This window comes from Ictalurus punctatus, chromosome 18 (assembly GCF_001660625.3).
Source record: "Ictalurus punctatus breed USDA103 chromosome 18, Coco_2.0, whole genome shotgun sequence".
Taxonomy (NCBI): domain Eukaryota; kingdom Metazoa; phylum Chordata; class Actinopteri; order Siluriformes; family Ictaluridae; genus Ictalurus; species Ictalurus punctatus.
Genome location: NC_030433.2, coordinates 22,816,399 through 22,836,398, shown reverse-complemented (window position 1 = coordinate 22,836,398; position 20,000 = coordinate 22,816,399). Strand labels below are relative to the sequence as shown.

General features: G+C 44.9%; 1 protein-coding gene across 1 annotated transcript in view; it reads right to left on the bottom strand.

Moving 5' to 3' along the window:
* Nucleotides 1-49: 49 nt before the first annotated feature.
* The window catches only part of pof1b (POF1B actin binding protein), a 25,034-nt gene continuing 5,083 nt past the window's right edge, over nucleotides 50-20,000 (bottom strand). Inside the window, exons 3-13 of the mRNA XM_017492700.3 lie at nucleotides 12,648-12,859; nucleotides 11,523-11,547; nucleotides 11,223-11,303; nucleotides 10,942-11,034; nucleotides 9,244-9,357; nucleotides 8,149-8,301; nucleotides 6,038-6,157; nucleotides 5,692-5,820; nucleotides 4,756-4,820; nucleotides 3,710-3,827; nucleotides 50-2,140 (exon numbers count right to left, since the gene is read on the bottom strand). Coding sequence (XP_017348189.1) covers nucleotides 2,120-2,140; nucleotides 3,710-3,827; nucleotides 4,756-4,820; nucleotides 5,692-5,820; nucleotides 6,038-6,157; nucleotides 8,149-8,301; nucleotides 9,244-9,357; nucleotides 10,942-11,034; nucleotides 11,223-11,303; nucleotides 11,523-11,547; nucleotides 12,648-12,859 — 1,131 coding nt within the window. The 3' untranslated portion in view covers nucleotides 50-2,119. The remainder of the gene's footprint in view (nucleotides 2,141-3,709; nucleotides 3,828-4,755; nucleotides 4,821-5,691; nucleotides 5,821-6,037; nucleotides 6,158-8,148; nucleotides 8,302-9,243; nucleotides 9,358-10,941; nucleotides 11,035-11,222; nucleotides 11,304-11,522; nucleotides 11,548-12,647; nucleotides 12,860-20,000) is intronic.

Sequence of the window (20,000 nt, the reverse complement as noted above, 5' to 3'; positions counted from 1 at the left end):
TAAAAAGGACAGCACAAGGAATAATAATAAAAAATAAAAACTGCACTGATTTACACATGCCCAGCAACGGTTTATTTTAAGAACAGGCTGTAACAAAAGTCACAGAAACTCCAAGAAACACGTAATCATGCTCGTTATAAACTCCAAAAAAGAAAGCATTTAAGGTGGATTTTGAAAATGGAATCATGGGGGGGGGGAAACAGTGACGTCACCAAGTGTTCCCAGACCTATAATAATAATAATCGATGTGTAATACAGTTATAATATGAAGGTACTTACATTAATTTCATATTTATTATAATAAATATAATTAGTCAAAAAAAAATTTGCATTTGTGATTTGTAATGTTGACATTCAGTTCATTTTGTATATTTAAAAATAATTAAGGCTTCTGTTTACAGACTTGTCGGAAATAACCCCGCCCCAGGTTTTACTCAGCCCCGCCCCTAAGTGTGGTCAGGCAAGGGGAAGGCTTGCCCGTGTTTTTATTGCTATTGCAGTTCACCCTGCGGGCAGCAGAGGGCAGTGTAACAATCCCAAGCAGAATCAAATATGAAACAAAATGGCTGGAATAAAACAAGGCCAAGGCGGCTTTTGAATCAACAAAAGTTGATTTACACTGCACAAAACTCAGAAACACGGTATACAGCAGATTTAGTCATTAATACAGCAGTAGTAGTTTATTAAAATCACACCCTTGTAATAACAGCATCGCATGTTAGAAGTTTTCTAGAAGTTGCTGAACGTAAACGTAAAGAAGGTGAAGATTAGTAAAGTCCCTAATTTGAGTCGTCCACTTTCAGTATCTGCTACTCCGGAGATTTTCATGCACAGCTGATCAACAGGCCTTATTGACGAGAGAGGGTCAGAGGAGAACCGCAAGACCGCTCGGAGCCGACAGGAATAACCACTTTTTTCAACCGTGGTGAGCGGAAAAGCATCTCAGCGCATTGAATCTTGAGGTGGACGGGCTACAAGAGCAGAAGACCGTCTCGGGTTCCACTCCTGACCGCCATAATCAGGAATCTGAACCTACGGTGGGCACGGACTCAACCAAAACTAGACGGGATTAGAAATTAGAAACGTCTGGTTTTGGTGAAAACCATCTGTCTTTGTTTTCTTGGAGACGCAAAGTCCCGGGTTTGGACGTGAAATCGAGGATTAGTTAAAAACGCACGTTAGCTGCCACACGGGGTTTATGTTAAAAGTAACTGGGAGATGTTAGGGTTTAAAAACGCACAAACTAACGACAACAAAAAAAAATGAACCCTCTCACGCTTTGTTATTGTTCAATACACCAATGGTCTCCTCAACCCAAATATTCTAGTCTCTTTTTATTTCGAATAGCTGATAATTAACTCATTGCCACATGCAACCAAAAACAAACAAAAACAAAACAAACACACACACACAAAAAAAAAAAAAAAAAAAACTCCACTGCTGTTACATAGCAAACAAATCCCATCACCGGTTTGCTTTCACATGTATGCACCCCATTCTACAAAGTTCTCCAACACAGAAAGTGTCGAATACGATACATCGTAAACATAAATTGGCTGTAACTGATGAAGGAAAGCTACATCTTTACGTCATACATCACTAACTAGATGATTAGAGTAGTTGCTGAACAGAGGCTGGTAGAGTTGTGGTGGCTGGAAAAGCACGAAGCGCTCGGAACCAAACTACAGCATGAATCTCGCATCCTGTTCACACTGAGGCTGGAACCATCACTACTCTACAGCCCTGAAGTACAGACAAAGCGCATGCAGGGAAACGGGGTGGGAAAGGGTGGAGATGGAGATGGAGAGAGGAGGAGGGGTGGGAAAGGATGGAGATGGAGATGGAGAGAGGAGGAGGGGTGAGAAAGGGTGGAGATGGAGATGGAGAGAGGAGGAGGGGTGAGAAAGGTTGGAGATGGAGATGGAGAGAGGAGGAGGGGTGGGAAAGGATGGAGATGGAGATGGAGAGAGGAGGAGGGGTGAGAAAGGTTGGAGATGGAGAGAGGGATGTACAGAGAGACGGAGGGGTGGGAAAGGATGGAGAGAGGTGATCTAGCAGGTACTGGCGCAAATTCTGGATCGCCCCTCGTGCTCAATCCTGTCGGACAGAAGCGTCGTCTTTAGGGTGTGCTGGTGAATTCCTGGACAAAACAACAACAACAACAACAACAACAAAACCCCACAGTGATTATTACACTCCTAATAGACTTATTTATTTATTTATTTATTTATTTATTTATTCTTTAATCGGAAATGCCCTTCAGTCGCAGGATCGACACGCTTTAAATCCTTCATTTGAAGATCGAAACGGCTGAAGCGTGCTAAAGGAGTTTGCGTTTACCCTCCGAGCGGCGAACGACATCTCAATACGTTCCAGAACACAAGCCGTGCCATTTTCCATTTAACATAAAGGAAGAAAAAATTTTTTTTAAAAAGTGATCCAAAGTCACTGCCTGGACAGTGAGTACCGTGTGACTACTTAAACCTGTACATCTCTAACAAACATCTTACTCTAATCCCCTCGCTGGATAATACAATATACAGAGTTTAGCTTTGCAGCAGCTAGCGCTCTATCTTACGATGCGAAAATATGGTTTCAGCTGAACGTTAGCTACGCACGGTAGGAGACGGATAGCTCCGACTAGGCCTCTTACCGTATAATTACCCCAGTTGACGTGCTGTCACTAAGCGAAGTAGAGTTACAGCGGTGCTTGAAAGTTTGCGCACCCTTTAGAATTGTCTAGATTTCGGCGTCATGACGACCTTAAACGTCATCAGACTGTTGCACGGAGACAAAGAGAACCCAAGTAAACAAACGAGACAACAATATTATACTTGGTCGTTTATTTATTTCTTTTTAAATACACAGTCATCAAAAAGGCGTTTTTATATATATATATATATATACACACACATACTTGGTCAGCATAAATCTGATGATGTTTTAGGTCATATCGATAAAATCCTACAGGGTTCACAAACTTTCAAGCACCACTGTATGCTAAGCAGTCCCACTAACGACAGATTTTAGCCTCGAGTTCGTCTCATCACCGCACGGCGTCAGAATCCGTACCATTCGGGATCTGTCGCAATCTCTTTCATTTATTTCAGAATGTTTACTATGTAACGTTTCGCTTCTTTTAAGTACGTTTGTTTTATCTTCCGCGTGACCACACACGCGCAACGCACAGTTCTATTAGTTATAGTGCATATTGATTATTACACACGTTCTCATTCATGACCGAACGCGTACACGTATACGTTACGCATTGTCGTTTGTTCTCCGAGATCGTCGTCGAACAGATTATCCCGCTGTTGGCGTCGAAGCGATCGCGTACCTTTTACTATATATTTATATCTATTCTGTGTAAACTGTGACAATAAATCTAAATCAATAACTTGTTTGTGCTGCTGCATGTTTAGAGATGTCTCAGGCAGTCACGTGCACCGGCCTGTGCCCCTTCTATCGTTGAATCTTTCAGCATCGACCGATAAGGATAAACATTCCACTGGTGAAAGTGGCACAGAAGTAAGACAGATCGACACATGTCTTGTTTACGCTGAGCTCTGCGCTGTTGCTGTTAAAAAAAAAAGAGCTTCTTCAGCCGGTTAATCGAGCCGGCGAGAAACCCTTTCTGGTCATCTTTAATGTACTGACTACACAGAGGGAGAGTCGGCCATGTTCAAAGGTGCTCCTGAGCCTACGGTACCTTTTTGGTCATCTCGCCCGTCCTCTTGATGACGATGGTCTTGGACTCCCTGACAGGTGCTGCTGTGTACTGATAGTCATCACTTAACAGGCCCAGGATCGGGTACTGGTTCTGGTATCTGTCCCAGTGAAGAAAAGCAGGCAGTTCAGATACGCGCACGTCAATAGTTAAGCAGCAATTCAAGCACATTTCAAATGTAAAAATAATAATAATAATAATAATAATAATAATAAATAATCTAATATTATACAGTGATTTAATGATACATAGATGACACTGATCTACAATATCCCCTTTACGCGAACGCATTTTTAGTGCAGCAAAATCGAATTTATTTCAGTCATTTCTGCCTCACCGTCTAAAAACGTCAGGCGGTGCGACCACGCGGATGAAATCAACGATTAGCGAGGTTCATTCAGTCAAATACAATTCGAAACAAAGTAGTTTGCGCACTCTGATGCGTGTTCGCTGTTCTTCATTTTCTAGAAGAGTTTATAATAAAAAAAAAATAAATAAATAAAAAACACTTGCTGTATTTTTATTTTTTTTGCAGTTAATTAAGGGAAGGTACGCGCCGCCATCTTGCGCCGACCGAAGCGGCTCGAACGCACCTGAGGAGCACTCGAACGCACGGTTACTTCACACCGGGTCTCCAGCGCGGTCAGTGGTTTATCTCCCCCTTTGTGTCGGGGCCTTTTTAAACCCTGATGTCTTATCTTGCATCTCTACACGCCGTGTGTCCTGTGTTTCGGAGCTAGACTTCCCGGTTTGTTTGGGTTTTTTTTTTAAATATATATATATATATATATTTTTTTTTTTTTTTTATCTCTGCCTGTTTATCTATCGATTGACGATTATGAATGAGATTTTTTTTAAAAATCAAAGGAAAAAAAGCAAAAACAAAACAAAAGACGGTGTGAAGGGAAGCGAAGTGAAGAGCTTCTCTACACTACATCCCGTGCACCAGAAATGCCCATGCAACCGGTTATTCAAATTTTAATTAACACACTCATCACACATTCGTTTAAGTCCATCCACACACTCACTTTTTAGTGATAACAGTCTGAGTGAGGCTGCTGGAACTCTTCTCCTGCTGCAGCCGTCTGAGCTCCTAAAGCAAAACAGCACAGGTCAAAGGTCAAGAGCGTTAAGAAGGAGAAGTACTCTGGGAGTCTAAGAGCCGTCAATCAAACTCTGACACGACTGAAGGAAAGTATAAAGTATCCTCTGGGGGAAAAAATAATAATAATAATAATAATAATAATAGTAATCATGCTAACGGAAAGTGAATAGCACTAAACCTACTTATTTATCAGCAGAACAATGAAAATTCTCCATCAACAAGAAGAACAATGAAGAACTGCTTGGTTTTGTTGAGACGACACAAAGCTCCTTAAAATACACGGAACATGACTAAACATTTAAATACATAATTACCGTCCGAAATAAGAAAACGAAAATAGTGACGGTACCGATCCGATACCCGGGATCGGATATCAGAGGGCGGGAGGAAAAAATAAAAAATAAAAAATAAAAAAAAGAAAGTGATCCGATAAATGGAAATGTTTACATATAGCATAAAGAAGTTAGTCTTTTTTTTTTTTTTTTAGGAATTATATTTTAGCATATTTATACTTTAAACCTTTTTAGACAAACCTTAGGTTATAGGTTTGTCCAAGTCCTGTTTTTAAGCTATATATTTTTTCGGTCTTTTTATTTATCGTTTTAAATTTGATTTGGTTTTAAATATTTATCTTACGGCTAATCAGCTGACAGATTTCAGTATCCGCGTTGGAAAATAAAAAGGGATATCTATTGTGGTTATGGTGAGCGTTGAGGAAACAAATTCTGTGAAACGATTCGTTTTAATTTGAATTAATGCGATAAAAAAATTTGAAAAAGTGCAACAGCTTTCCGTGTGTGTGTGTGTGTGTGTGTGTGTGTGTGTGTGTGTGTGTGTGTGTGTGCTCGCGTGTTCGGACCTCCTCTTGGCGTCTGATGGTCGAGTCGCGCTGCTCCAGTGTGGTCAGTAGCTCTGAGATCCTCAGCTGTAGGCTCTTATCGCTGGAGCGATCTGTAGTGTATTCTGTCTGGATCTTCACCAGCTGAGTCTGTCTCACACACACACACACACACACACACACACACACACACACACCACAAAGTGTACCTAGCTGTAATTTCTGTAGTTTACAAGAACATTATGTACCAAAAGAAATGTCTTTTAAAGAGTGTGGTGAAGGCAGAGACCAATAACTACTGGACCCCGACCCCCCCCCCCGCCCGTTTAAATCTGTGCTGTGAGGCACGGTAACACATCTCTCTTACCCGCATACTCGATAACTCCTTGTCCTTCTCCTCTCGTAGCTCTTTCAGCATCTGCTCATAATGTCTGGACAGCTCCTGTGTCTTAGTCTGCAGAGTGGAGCTACTGCACTGGCCTTCAAGCTGAAACACACACACAAACACACACACACACAGTACGTCATAGTTGCGGCATAGTTGTGTAGATAGGAGGTGGGATTTTAGCAGCCGCTGATATGAATGTGACGATAAGATTCAAGTAATAATTTTGCAAATTTGTATTTTCTTACATCAAGTTTAAATATAGACTTGTGTCGCTGATGATACAAAAAAAACAAACAAACAAATAAATAAAACGTTTCTGTTTGCTGCACATTTTGTGTAAACAAAACCAGTTGAAATAATAATAATAATAATAATAATAATAATAATCTTGCAGAAAGCGAATGAACAATTATAAAAGTATAACGCCGTATTTAGCCATCACGCTGTTATTTCTTGTTCTCACTTCACTGTCGACGAGACGTCGCAGAATCAACACTACAGTACCACGACTACTCCTAATACTGCTACTACTGCTATTACTACCACGACTACTCCTAATACTACTGCTATTACTACCACGACTACTACTACTATTCCTAATACTACTACTACTATTACTACTACTACTACTACTATTAATACCACGACTACTACAGCTGCTACTACTACTGCTATTAATACCACGACTACTACTGCTACTACTACAGCTGCTACTACTACTACTCCTAATACTACTACTACTACTACTCCTAATACTACTACTAATGCTATTACTACAACTACTACTACTTCTACTACTACAGCTGCTACTACTACTACTGCTATTACTACTCCTAATACTAATACTACTGCTATTACTACTACTACTATTACTACTACTACAGCTGCTACTACTACGACGACTACTCCTAATACTAATACTAATGCTATTACTACAACTACTACTACTTCTACTACTACAGCTGCTACTACTACTACTACTGCTACTACTACTACTACAGCTGCTACTACTACTGCTACTACTACTACTGCTACTACTACAGCTGCTACTACTACTACGATGACTACTCCTAATACTAATACTAATGCTATTACTACAACTACTACTACTACTACTACTACTGCTGCTACTACTACTACGATGACTACTCCTAATACTAATACTAATGCTATTACTACAACTACTACTACTTCTACTACTACAGCTGCTACTACTACTACTACAGCTGCTACTACTACTACGATGACTACTCCTAATACTAATACTAATGCTATTACTACAACTACTACTACTACTACTACTACTACTACTGCTGCTACTACTGCTATTACTACTATTACTACTTCTAATACTACTACTACTACTGCTGCTATTACTACTACTTTTACTACCACGACTACTCCTAATACTAATACTACTGCTATTACTACAACTACTACTACTACTACTACTACTACTACTTCTACTACTACTATTAATACCACGACTACTCCTACTACTACTACTACTACCACGACTACTACTATTACTGCTACTACTGTTACCATTAATGCTACTGCCATTACTACAACTACTACTACTACTACTACTACTACTCCTAATACTTCTACTACTACTATTAATACCACGACTACTCCTACTACTACTACTAATACTACTACTACCACCACGACTACTACTATTACTGCTACTACTGTTACCATTAATGCTGCTGCTATTACTACTGCTATTAGTGCTACCGTATGGCATGAGCGTGTCCTGATCTTCAATTTAACTGTATGGATCACGTGGCGTTTTTATTTCGCATATTTCCCCCTGAAATTAAATTACAGGCTTCGCCGCTATAGTACGCAAACAGGTTAAAGATACACTCGTTAAAGATCACGACAAGATTCAATAAAATCCGAAGAAACTGAGACATAAAGTGGCTGTAAAGGGCTCCTGATGATCGTTGTTCTGTCTGTGGAAGTATAAACTCACAAGCTCATTCAGAAGTTCATTGTTTAAACTGTTTGAACAATTAAAAGCGTGGAGTGATTTTTAAAGCCCTGTGCTCATACAGGCTCGGCGAAGCACACGTTCCTCCCACCTTCTTGCGCAGCAGCTCGTTCTCCTTCTCCAGCGCCCGCTTGCTGCCTTCCAGATCTTTGATGCGGAAGTCCTTGCCGGAGTCTGAGCTGCGGTTGTTCATGAGCTGAGCCTCCAGGTTGCGCTGGGACGATGCGCTCTCTTTCAGGGAGATCTGCGTACGACGTGCAAAAGGTATCGTGTAACTCCAGTTAATATTCAATATATATATAGAAAGTCCCGCATACATATTCTTTAATAGCGAGCGTGAGAACATCCAACCTGAGCGTGCAGAAGAATATCAGCGAGCGTCGTCGGTAAAAATGCCCGAAAGGCGCCGTGAATTGCACCTGGGCTCTCGGTGCTCAGTGCTCGCACGAGCGAAACGCTCTCGCGCTCGACCGTTCGCTCACGAAGACTTTCGCGTGCACAGGATTCACGTTCTCGATTACCGACCGAGTTCATAACGCGGTACGCCTTATTTGTAAAAATGAACAGTTAACCAAAAACAATAATAATTAATGAAAAAGGGGGAAAATTGGAACCTGTAAACATTTTAAAGATTAAGCTGCTTCCAGGATAACGTATTGCGAATTTATTTATTTATTTATTCCCCCCCCCCCAAAGAGTTTTACGATATCGATATTATATTGTCATATCGCCCAGACCTAACATCATGTGGTATGTGGTACAAGTACATGAGCACTGTAACAGGGCTGGGCGATATATCGATATCGTGATAAATGATTACGCGATACATTTTTCTGAGATATTGTTGGTATGGTGATTTTTTTTAACGTTTATAATCATTATAAATTAAATGGTACTGAATGGATGCCGTCGATTTGATGTAAATAATAATAATAATAATAATAATAATAATAATAATAATAATGACTTAATCTTCTCGGTCTTTGTAGGCATTAAAGAAAAGTATCGTCAAACTCGGTTTTTGTTTATTTTACTGCTGTTTTGCAGTAGTATCCATTTATGGTTACATTTAAATGTTGTGGAACGTTTGCGAAACAAGTTAGTTCCTGTTAAGACTACAGAGGTATAGGAGTACTTGTACAGTGTGCGTGCTCTCCTGTGTACACGCCCCACTGATGGTCCGTACCTGTAGCTGTCGGTTGTTCTCGCGTACGGTTTCCAACAGTCGGTCATACTGCTGCGCCTGATCGGCCTTAAAGCTCAGGTCCCTCTCCAGCTGCTCTTTCTCACTCTCCAGGCGCTGCACACACGAGACGCAATTAATACCCTCGCATCATCTTATCAGGCCACTTTAATGACAGTTACGCCTGTACACCTAACCAACAACTGTCCCAAAGTCACCGAGATCACATTCCCCTCCCCCACCCCCTATATGATACGATGTTAATCAAGCTCTTAGCCATAGAGTATGTGCATGATTTTATGCACTGTGCTGCTGCCGTGTGATTGGCTGATTGGCTAACTGCATGAAAGAGCCTATTAACGTGGATGGTAAGCGTATATCCGATACTGCACGACATATCGGAATGCATTCCAGATGTTTTTCAGTTGTGTCTCAACACGACAACAACTGTAACTGGCCGTTCCCTACTAGTCCCATGCCAAGGGTGCTCGTTTCAAGCTCACGCCCACAAACCGATTGGACGTTTCCCCTCAAACGTTTGATCTTTGACTGTAGACGAGCTCTTCCGCTCGAAAGCAAGTGGCATGGCACGTCTGAACGACGTCCCGACAGATCCGCGAACATAAACCTTTCTACCGCGCACACCTGACACACGTTAGCAGCTTCTGGGAGATTTTAGGAAATGAGATCTTCCAGGGAGTTTCCTCAGACATGAATCACTCTGGTGTAGTCACAGAGGTGAGAAGATTATACGCTGACTAATACAGCGGTTAAACCGGGTCATGTCTAACACGAGTAACGGTTAGCGACGTTAAAGCGAAGTATTATGAAAAGAGAATGCCCGACGACTGCCAGATCCGACACTTCGGGCCAACGTTTGAATTCCAATCTTCACCACGGAGCGCGTCTCGAGAGGCTGAGGCATTCAAACAGTGGAAGGAGTACTCTAGTGCTTTTCAACTTCAAACGCAGTGCGTGTGCGATTAACATGCAGTCGACAAAAAAGTTCAACAGGTTTCCTCAAATCTCAGTTACGATGGACGTCTAAGCGCAGCTGTCGGGGCAGTCGACAGACGCTTACGTTAAAACCTTTTTCTAGAACGCCTTCATGAGATTAGAAGGTGAGCCTGAGCCCACTGTAGAGTCCGATTCCTGTTCGTCCCTGACGGGACTTGAACCTGATGTGATCTTCTGCTACTGTAGCCCATCCACATCAAGACTCCACATTAACCCTAACCCTAGTGCAGTGCTGGCTTGGCGGTTAAGGCTCTGGGTTACTGTTCGGAAGGTCGGGGGTTCAAGCCCCAATCAATAAAGACTCATTATCGTTGATCCGAGATGCTTTTCTGCTCAGCGCGGTCGTAAAGAGTGTTTATCCGAGTGACCGTAGCCGTCCTGTCAGCTTGAACGAGTCCGACCGTCCGCCTCTCGCCGCACATCTCGACGTTTTTCGTCTTCCGCGCCATTCGGCATAAACTCTAGAGACTGCTCTACGTGAAAAACCCAAGGGGCTTCCGAAACACTCGCCCTGGTTCCGAGCGACCCGACCTCGCTCGGAACACATTTGGTTCTCGTTCATGTCTGATGTGACCGTTAACTGAACGTCTGTATCTGCGTGATTTTATGCACTGCGCCGCTGCTATACACGAGAAGCCGGCTGGAAAACACCACGGACGAGCCGGTGTCCAGGGGCGTTCTCACCCTCAGATCGTCCTGCAGGTGCACCAGCTCTTCCCTCAGGCTGCTGAAGGTGCTCAGAAGCATGCGCAGGGTCTTGTCGGCCGTCATGCGCGTCTGGAAAGAGAGAAAAGAAGAAGAAAGAAAGAAAATGACACGTCTCTCGTCACTCGGTGAGCCGTAACAAAGACTAAACATGCCAGTATTGTTATTAGACAGGAATGTAAGGGTGGGGCTGTTGGGAAAAGGGTGGGGCTGTGAAAGAGTGCTGATTATATCAAACACACACACACACACACACACACCTGTAGGAGGTAGCGGATCTGCTGCTTCGTCAGTTCAGACACCCCTTTAGGAAGGAGGTTTTCGATGTCTTCTTTCTCCGACTACCACGGCGACGGGTGTAAAACGCGCACACACACACACACACACACACACACACACACACAGTTTATTTCACAACATTTAGATTCAACAGAACTGATTTTATTTACTTTGTATCCCAGTGTTGATGGGTTTATGTAGACACACTGTTTAACGACCTAAACGCTAACTTAACAACTTGGAGTAAGAGCTCCTGAGGTGCCGCTGCTGCCACTCCCTACCTTATCCAGGTCCAGTAAGTGTTTTCTGCAGGAGAGAACAAGACAAGACATGAGCAGACGCTTCAGAAGCAGTACGGAAAACAGACTCGGTGATGCACTCGGGTAATTAGTCTCGGCGAAGCAGGCCGAAAAAACATCGCGTTTAGTCTATGGTTCGGTCGTTATCTCGTTACTCAGAGCACACGGGAGGGGGGGGGGGGGGGGGGGGGTTTCAAATGCTCTGGTTTCCTAGGAAAGCACTAAAGATTAACACGTGACCCTTTCCCCCTTTTCCTCCACAGAGATAAGGTGAGATAAGGTGGGTTAGCTTGCAGAGATGACCGTGAATGAGCCTCTTCTTTTAAAAAAATAAATAAATAACTGAAAGCAGTATAATGGGCAAAAACGCTAACCCAAGGGACGCATTATATTTCCACTCTATATACACACACACACACAGTTGTGCCTAAAAGTTTGCATACCCCTTGCAGAATCCACTAAATCTTAATACTGTTAACAAAATAAGACGGATCGTAAAAACCCCGTGGTGTTTAGTCCTGTCCTGATTAAGCTATTTCACATAATGGATGTCTACATATAGTCCACAAGACAAGATAATGGCTGAATTTATATATAAAAAAAAAAATAATAAATTACCCCGTTCAAAAGTTTACACACCCTCGATTCTTAATACCGTGTGGTGTGTCGTTACCCGGACGATCGGCGGGTGTGTTTATGCTCTGCGAGAGTCGTACACGAGTCCCTCGCTTGTCTTGAGCGGTTAAGAAGAATCCTCCAGGTCCTGCAGATTCTCTGCTTTTCCAGCATCTTCTGCATATTTGAGCCCTTTCGAAACTATATGATTTTAAGATCCATCTTACGACCCCGAGGACGACCGAGGGACTCGGTACACGGCTATCACAAAAGGTGCGAACGTTCACTGATACTCAAGAAGGCAACACGATACAATAAGAGCCAGGGGAGTGTAAACTTTTGAACACCTGTTATGTGAGATAGCTTATCCAGGACTATTACGGGATTTTTACGATCCGTCCGATTTTGTTAACAGTATTAAGATTCGGCGGATTCTGCGGGGGGTATACAGACTTTTCAGCTTTACGGTTAAGGAGAAACGTTCGCTCGCACCGTCCGCGGATCTTGGCCACGTGTTCAGAGATGCAGGTGTGGATGTCGCAGTTTTTCCGGTAGACCTCGGCGAGGAGCTCGCCGAAGAAGCGCGTGTCGAGCTTGGCCACCTGCTCGAACTCGAAATCCGTCTTCACTTCGCTCGTCAGGTGCTCCCTCACATCGGTTCTGACGATCTCGTGCACGCTGCTGCTCCTGCTGCTCTGCACCACCTTCGGATCGACGTGAAAGAAACGTACAGAACACGTGAGCCAAAAAAAAAAAAAAAAGCACACACTACAGACCATTGTTACGCAGATGCACACGTGGACTCCCATTACGGAATATCTACAGCGACACGTTTACAAAACAACATGCACTGGGGTGCTAACTCCATAGACCGCTCCCTCCTGAAGCAGTCCCTCAAAAGAACAAGAACGTGTACGACGGAGGGAAGGGGGCGGGGCCTCCAAGCGGTGACAGTTCATATTAGAGACTTCTAATATTACAAATCGGAACCTCCGATGCGTAAAGGCTGACGGGTCTGGGCGCGATACGAACACCGCGGCAGGGTGAAATCGTGTATGGAAAAACAAGCCGATTCCGCCAGACCTCGGGAGGTCGGGCACCTGAACAAATAAACCTCGGCGTAAAAGCAGACGGTCGGTCGTTGAGGTCGTCCGAGCAGAACGCAGCAGAGACGGGTCACGTCGTCTCGTTCCTGTAGAGCGCCGTGGCGCCGGATCTGCGCGTGACTTTTTCAACAACCATGCTGGAACGCTGGGACGCTTTGATTGACCTGCACTAGACCTCGAATTCCACAGAACACATGAGGGATTATTTTGAAGCGGGGGATGGGCAATATGATGAAAATATCAGATCCTATTCATACGATACAAGATGCATGATAAATACGGTAGTGTGTGAAAGCCTTGGGCACATGCAAGACATGCTGTGGAGTAAAGACGCCTTCAAAAATAATGAAATAAATGTGTGTGTGTGTGTGTGTGTGTGTGTGTGTGTGTGTGTTGTGATACAATGCATCACAATATGAATATCTGTCCATATTTGGAACAGCAGTTGGAACACCCCGAGAGTGGAAAAGTGGTTTAAAACTGACCCGAAACTTCTTTTTTTTTATATTATTCACCGCATTTTCTCCCTAATTTGGTCTCGCCCATTCCCGCCCTCTCCATGACTACTACTACTAAGCACGGGTGGGGCAAACGTCTGATTGATGTGGAGAGGCAACACTACATGGTGTCCCTTCCATCTACCCACGCAAAAAGCACGGCCGCTTCACTCTCACTGTTCTCTCGGCTCGTCGGGATTCGGATCCGCGATGTCCCGACTCCGGAGCCTGTAGGATTCGAGCGTTTCTCATACCTCAACATTTCCGAACTATGGACTGCAGCGATTGCGTTAAGTTTGCGTAGCCCAAAAGGTGGTGAGATATTAATCCCTTGGAATTACTCGACACACTGGTAATGCGAGACTGCTCTAACCGTCACTTTTCTTCTTTTTTTTTTTTTTTTTTTAAATAAAAACAATCTCATTATAAAATGGTGCTGCCCAGAAAACCAAACAGTGCAGTTTCTATTGGCACCCAAAACAGAGGCGCGGCAAAGCGGTCTGACCGGATTCCAGGGAGCAGTGAGAGTGATACACACATGAAAGACTCACTTACGGTCAAGCGACGCTGCGCGGAGAGGAGTCGAACCCGGAACGTCACGCACTCTGACTGTTCCTGGCTTGTTTAAAAGACTCCACCTCTTCTCTGTCAGCACAGGATCACCCCATTACTTTCCCTTACTCATCAGGGCGCCGTAGCAGAACCGAGATAACTACCGTGTACGGGAGAAGTCCAATTATAACGCGAGACACAACACGGGTTAACAGACTAGCGGTCGGCGGGAACGGCCGTTATTTACTAGAAAATAAATCCGACGTGCCGTTCGCTTTTCTCACGCCTCAACGACGAGCAGTCTTCGTCAGTCCAATTAAAATGGCCGATAGGACACACGGATCGAGACGTGAATCCGGAATGACTGACAGTCACGTGGATGTCTCGCGCTCGCCGACCTTAACTGACCCCACTCGGAAGCCCCGCCCCCTTCCCCACATCTCGCACGGTTGCAGGGCTCCCTCGCGTTCCGTCACGTTAATCGGCATCGCTTCGAGTTCGTTAACGTGAAATAAAACTTCGTGATATAATCGACCTGACTGACACTAGAGGAGCGTGTGGTTACGTTTTTTTTTTTTATGTACAGTTAATATTATTTTGGCTCAAAATCGCGATAGCGTGAAACAGAAAATCGTCCGCAGGGAAAAATGAATACGGCACAAGCCTACGTGTGAGTGGTACAAACGCGGTACGATTAGGCAATAACAGCCTGAGGAATCAGATCAGGTTTGGTGGCTCTTAATTAGGAAGGGGAGGAAAAAAAAGAAGAAATAAAAACAAGAAAAAAAAAAACAGAACATCGGAACATTATAAGAACAAAAACAAGTTAAAAAATGTTTTGCAGAAATTTGTTGGGGGTGGGGGGGGGAAACAACGACGCAGAAACGCTCTGAACTCGGCCCGTAAACGGGGCGCGCGTGGCGTTAGTCTAGGAAAAGCAGCGTGTTCTCGGCACATTAAAAACGGACGCATGAAAGGTCACACCTCTAGTGTGCGAGCTCGATAAGAGGCCACGTTAGGAAAGAAGTCGTCCGTCGACGCGGATCTCTCTGGATTTATTGCAGGCTTTGTGCCGGGTCACGCCGTGGTGCTCTACTGAATAGAACGTCTACCGGGTGGCACGGAAACGGCGCACGTTTGCTGCAAGCGTCGAGTTTCTCACCCTCGCACTGTGGTGTTGTATGTTTTGGGTGTAGAGACCGAGGTCTTCAGCATGGGTGTGTTGTGAGAACATTCCCCGCATACTCCAGCGGACAGGGACGCACGTGACGACAAGCGGGGAGGATTTCATCCTCATCACGCGCTCATTAAACCGGTTTGTCGAAAAACAAAAGAAGGAGCCGATAGATCAACAAAACATATCGGGGTTGTTGTTTTTTTTGGTTTTTTTTTTCCCTTACATCTACTTTTCGAGTTGTACGACGACGTACGTGGCGAAAGGACGGCGCGTCGGAGCATTAAATGCAGAGAAAGAGTCAAATAATTAAATAAAAATGATATCAACCACAGTTCCCCACCCTCGACCTGAGGGAAGATAAACCATTTGGTTTCATAACCTGTACTTTGCTCCTCCCCCTCCTCCCCCTCCTCCTCCTCCTCCCCCTCCTCCTCCCAGTTACCTTTCCACAGCGGTGACACTTTCACTGAAAGTACTCGAGTCGTCGTACGCCGTTGCTAAGCATTACAGTTGCGCAGTTACACTTTACATAAGCGTTACTGAACTAAAAAAAAAAAAAAAAGGTCACTCGTTTTTATTCACACGTCAGAAATCCTAGTTCTTCTCTCATGACCGGACGCCAAAAAAAAAAAATCGATCCGATCCTTATTTACAGGAGATTAAAATCTCCTGCGTTAGTCACGCACCACGAGCGGCACACGTAGGGCTTGAACGATATTTCTCCAGACAAAAGTTATTTAAAAAGAAAAAAAAAAACTGTAATACAGAGCGTAATCTGTCGGTATGTTTTCTAGAGATTACGGTAAACCGCGAGGACGTTTAGAAAGCCGGAATCCCGCCGTGGGAAAGCGGTTAACGTTAGCGTGCGACTACCAGATGATTCACGTGGAATGACTCGGCGTTAGACGGAAGGATAAGCGAGTGCACTGCGCTGTAGTTTGGAGTCAGCTTGTGTGCCAGTAGAAAAGGCAGAACTGGGTCAACGCGTGAGGCCGAGGCTTCTCTGTTACACGCTGAGAATAAAGTCGTTACTGTCGCCGAGAGCGAACGGAGAGAAAAGGACAAGAGCGCGGGAGCTCGTTTTTCAACCCGAGGCGGTGCCAGGCTTCACCATGCCACGGGACACGCCGACAGAGGGAATTTTGTTAGGGAACTCAAAAGGATCCTCTTACAAAACAAGATCACAGAAAAGAGAGGGCTGAGACGGGCCTTTTTGTTGTTGTCGTTTTTTTTTTTTTTTTACACCAATTCGCACTTTCTCTTTTCTTTTCTTTTCCGTGAGCTGTTTTACTGCGTGAGAACGCACTCTGCGTAGATTAATCAGAAGTAAAAACAACCTCCCTGCTTCTTAGGAATCGCTTCTGCACGGTAAGGAAGATCTGGCGCAACGTGTTTACGCTTCGAGTCGAATCGCTCAGCGATGACTTCATATACGACATTCTTCATAATAATTTCCACAGAACACGTCGTTTACTTCTATTTGCACGTTCCACTTGAAGCGTATCGTCGTACAGAGCTGCCAATTGACAGGATCGCAACGCCGCGTGTGCGACACCCTGCTCTCTTCTCTGCCTCACGTGGCGCGGGTTAAAGACCCAAGATGGCGGCGCGGACGCCGATCCGGATCCAAAATGGCGCCGTTTTTTGGTTTCTCAGCCTGACTTTCTTCTACGTTGGTTTATTTATTTATTTATTTTAAATGGAGCTCGTGTCTACCACTATTTCTGTGTCGTTTCATGGAGCCGTGTCGATTGGTGTAGCACCGGGTGAGGAACCCGGAGGAGCGTCGTTCGGTTTCACGGTTGTACTGTCCCGGCTGTTTCGTGGCTGAAATGACAATATAGCCACTTGAATTTGAAGTTGAACTTGAGAGTAACTTGGAAAAAAAAAAAAAGAAAAGAAAAAAAAAACGAAAAAGATCATAAACGTTAATGTCGATGACCGGTCTCTCGGTGCTCGTATTTTACCCCGCGATATTCGCAGGAGCGTGCGACTTTTCGAAATTAGCGCAGATTTTTCCGCAGATCCGGGCCGAGACGCGTCGCGGGACGTCGTCACGGCGTGCGTTCGGCCAAAGAGTTCTTCGATTCACGTGCGTCGGACACGAGTCCAGCTAAAAAGGTCTCCTTTACTAACGTCGCTGCGAAATAGCGTACAAAACTATTTCAGTCATTTTCCCGCAAAAAAAATAAATTAACACAAAAACACACACACACACACACTCTCTGAATATCCTGTACGGACTGGATTTGAGTACACCATCTCTCTTTCGACCCCTCCTTGTGCCCCACCGGTTCCCGGATCTGGTGATGCAACCTGACGACATATCTCTCGATCTAGGCGAATTCCATTAATTATTAAACATCAAAAACAGTTCAGATCACTCTCAAAACAAAGCTAAAATTCACAGGAAATACACACTCATCTCTGATGAAATGATAGCGCTGGCACGAGAGATAAGAATCAAAGAAGTTTTGCTGGTTTCACACACACACACACACACACACACACGGCCGTCCTGGTCCATTGCTCCATGGTCCGGTTCTGATGCTCACGTGCTCACTGTGCGAGCTTGCGGTGGTGGACAGGGGTCGGCATGGACACTCTGAGCGGTCTGCAGCTACGCAGCTCCATACGAAGCAAGCGGTCATGGACTGTGTGTTCTGATTCCTTGCCGTCAGAGCCGGCATGAACTTTTTCTGCAGTTTGTGCTACAGCAGCTCTCCTGTGGGATCGGACCAGACGCTCCATGCGCGTCGGTGAGCCTCGAGAGCCCACGACCCTTAGACCTCACACTGACCTAATGTATAGCAGCTCTGAAAACGTGAGCACCAACCGTCCAGCTTAAGATCCGACCCGAACTCCGAATGATAACGTTTGGGACTGAAGCGTGGAGGAAGGAAGAGCTACAGGATGGTGGGGTAACTCTGCGTGAGGTCAGAATGCGCCTGCTGTGGGGCGAGTAGCCGGGTCATGCGTGTGCTATTTCATCTGCAGGTGTGGAAGCGAATACTCACTATGCTGGATGATTACTGATTCTTATTAAGGACGTGTAGCAACATGCTACTTCTCTGCTTATTGCTGATGTGCTTATATCAGCATATTGCCCTGCTATTATATCAACTTAATATTAAACACTCGGAATACGACCGTATATTTACACATCCGACTGGCAGACTGGACTCTGAGAGAGAGAGAGAGAGAGAAACAGAGAAACTCAGAGAGACAGACAGAGACAGACTCGGTCACTCCGACACCTGTGGTGGCTGCAGTCAGGTCATCCTGGTACTGCAGAACCTCCTCAGACTGACACGTACTCCGTGAGGACGATTATTACGCAAATTACACAGTCTTACCCATAACGGGACAGTACGCATACCTGATAATCTCTCCCCCTCTTTCCCTCCCTCTCCCTCTCTCTAGTCACGTATGGTTTTATGGAGATGTCGGCGATCCTGACCCTTTCTGCTCTCCGGACGTGCCTGATCCATCCTGATGCCCTACGTCTGATGGAGCTCTCATCAACTGGAGGCTACAGCCTGGAGATCGCTGAGGACGGAACCGTTTGAAGTACCACGGAAATGGTTTAGGACCTCAATTACAAACACATGGACGTTCTCGCTGTGGTCGCTGGGACTACGGTTGCAGCGATGGCCTCGGGACGGCGATTACCACGTGCAGTTTTACACTCGGGTCTCCTTTAGTGAACAGTGGACGAGTTCAACAAACGGACTTCATGTTACACCGTAATGACCTTTCTTTTACGTTCACACTATCCGTCGTGACCCGGATGAGGACGGGTTCCCTCCTGAGTCCGGTTCCTCTCGAGGTTCCTCCCTCGTATCATCTCGGGGAGTTTTTCCTCACCGCCGTCACCACCGGCTCGCCCAATAGGGATAAATTCACACGCTTAAAATCTCCATCCTGTGTTTAGTTGTTTCTGTGACGCTGCTCTGAGACGACGTCCGTCGTTAAAATAAAACTCATTGATAATCTGAATTGAACTGAACGGATGATTATCGGGAAATTAGAGCAGGAGGTGGATGAAACCTGTGGAATCTACGCACTCTGCGTACAAACAGCGCGGCAGCCTTTCTGCGTTTCGCACGAACGTCCAACTAATTCAAACAGCTCTCACACCTGCCATAAATCACCGAGATGAAGCCTTTAATCTATTGCGCTCTTCATCGAGTCAGGATGACAGTCGGGAACGTTGTTGCGTGCCTCGGTGAGATTTCTGCGGGACCGCTTTACAGCCCGATTCCAAGAACGCGGTAAATTTGCACAGCGGTTTCACCCTGAGGGGAAATGCGCGAATGTCCGTGCGGTTAGCCGTCAGCATCGGGTGGGAACTGTATCGTATCTTACGCGTGTGTGTGAAGGGCTCTCGACATTCCGGGGACGTGAGGGGATTACGGATCGGCGGGAGAAAATGTCCGGGAAAATTTGCTACTAGTCTAGCATGGAATGTCAAACATCCCTGCAGGGTGTGTGTGAGTGTGTGAGAGAGAGA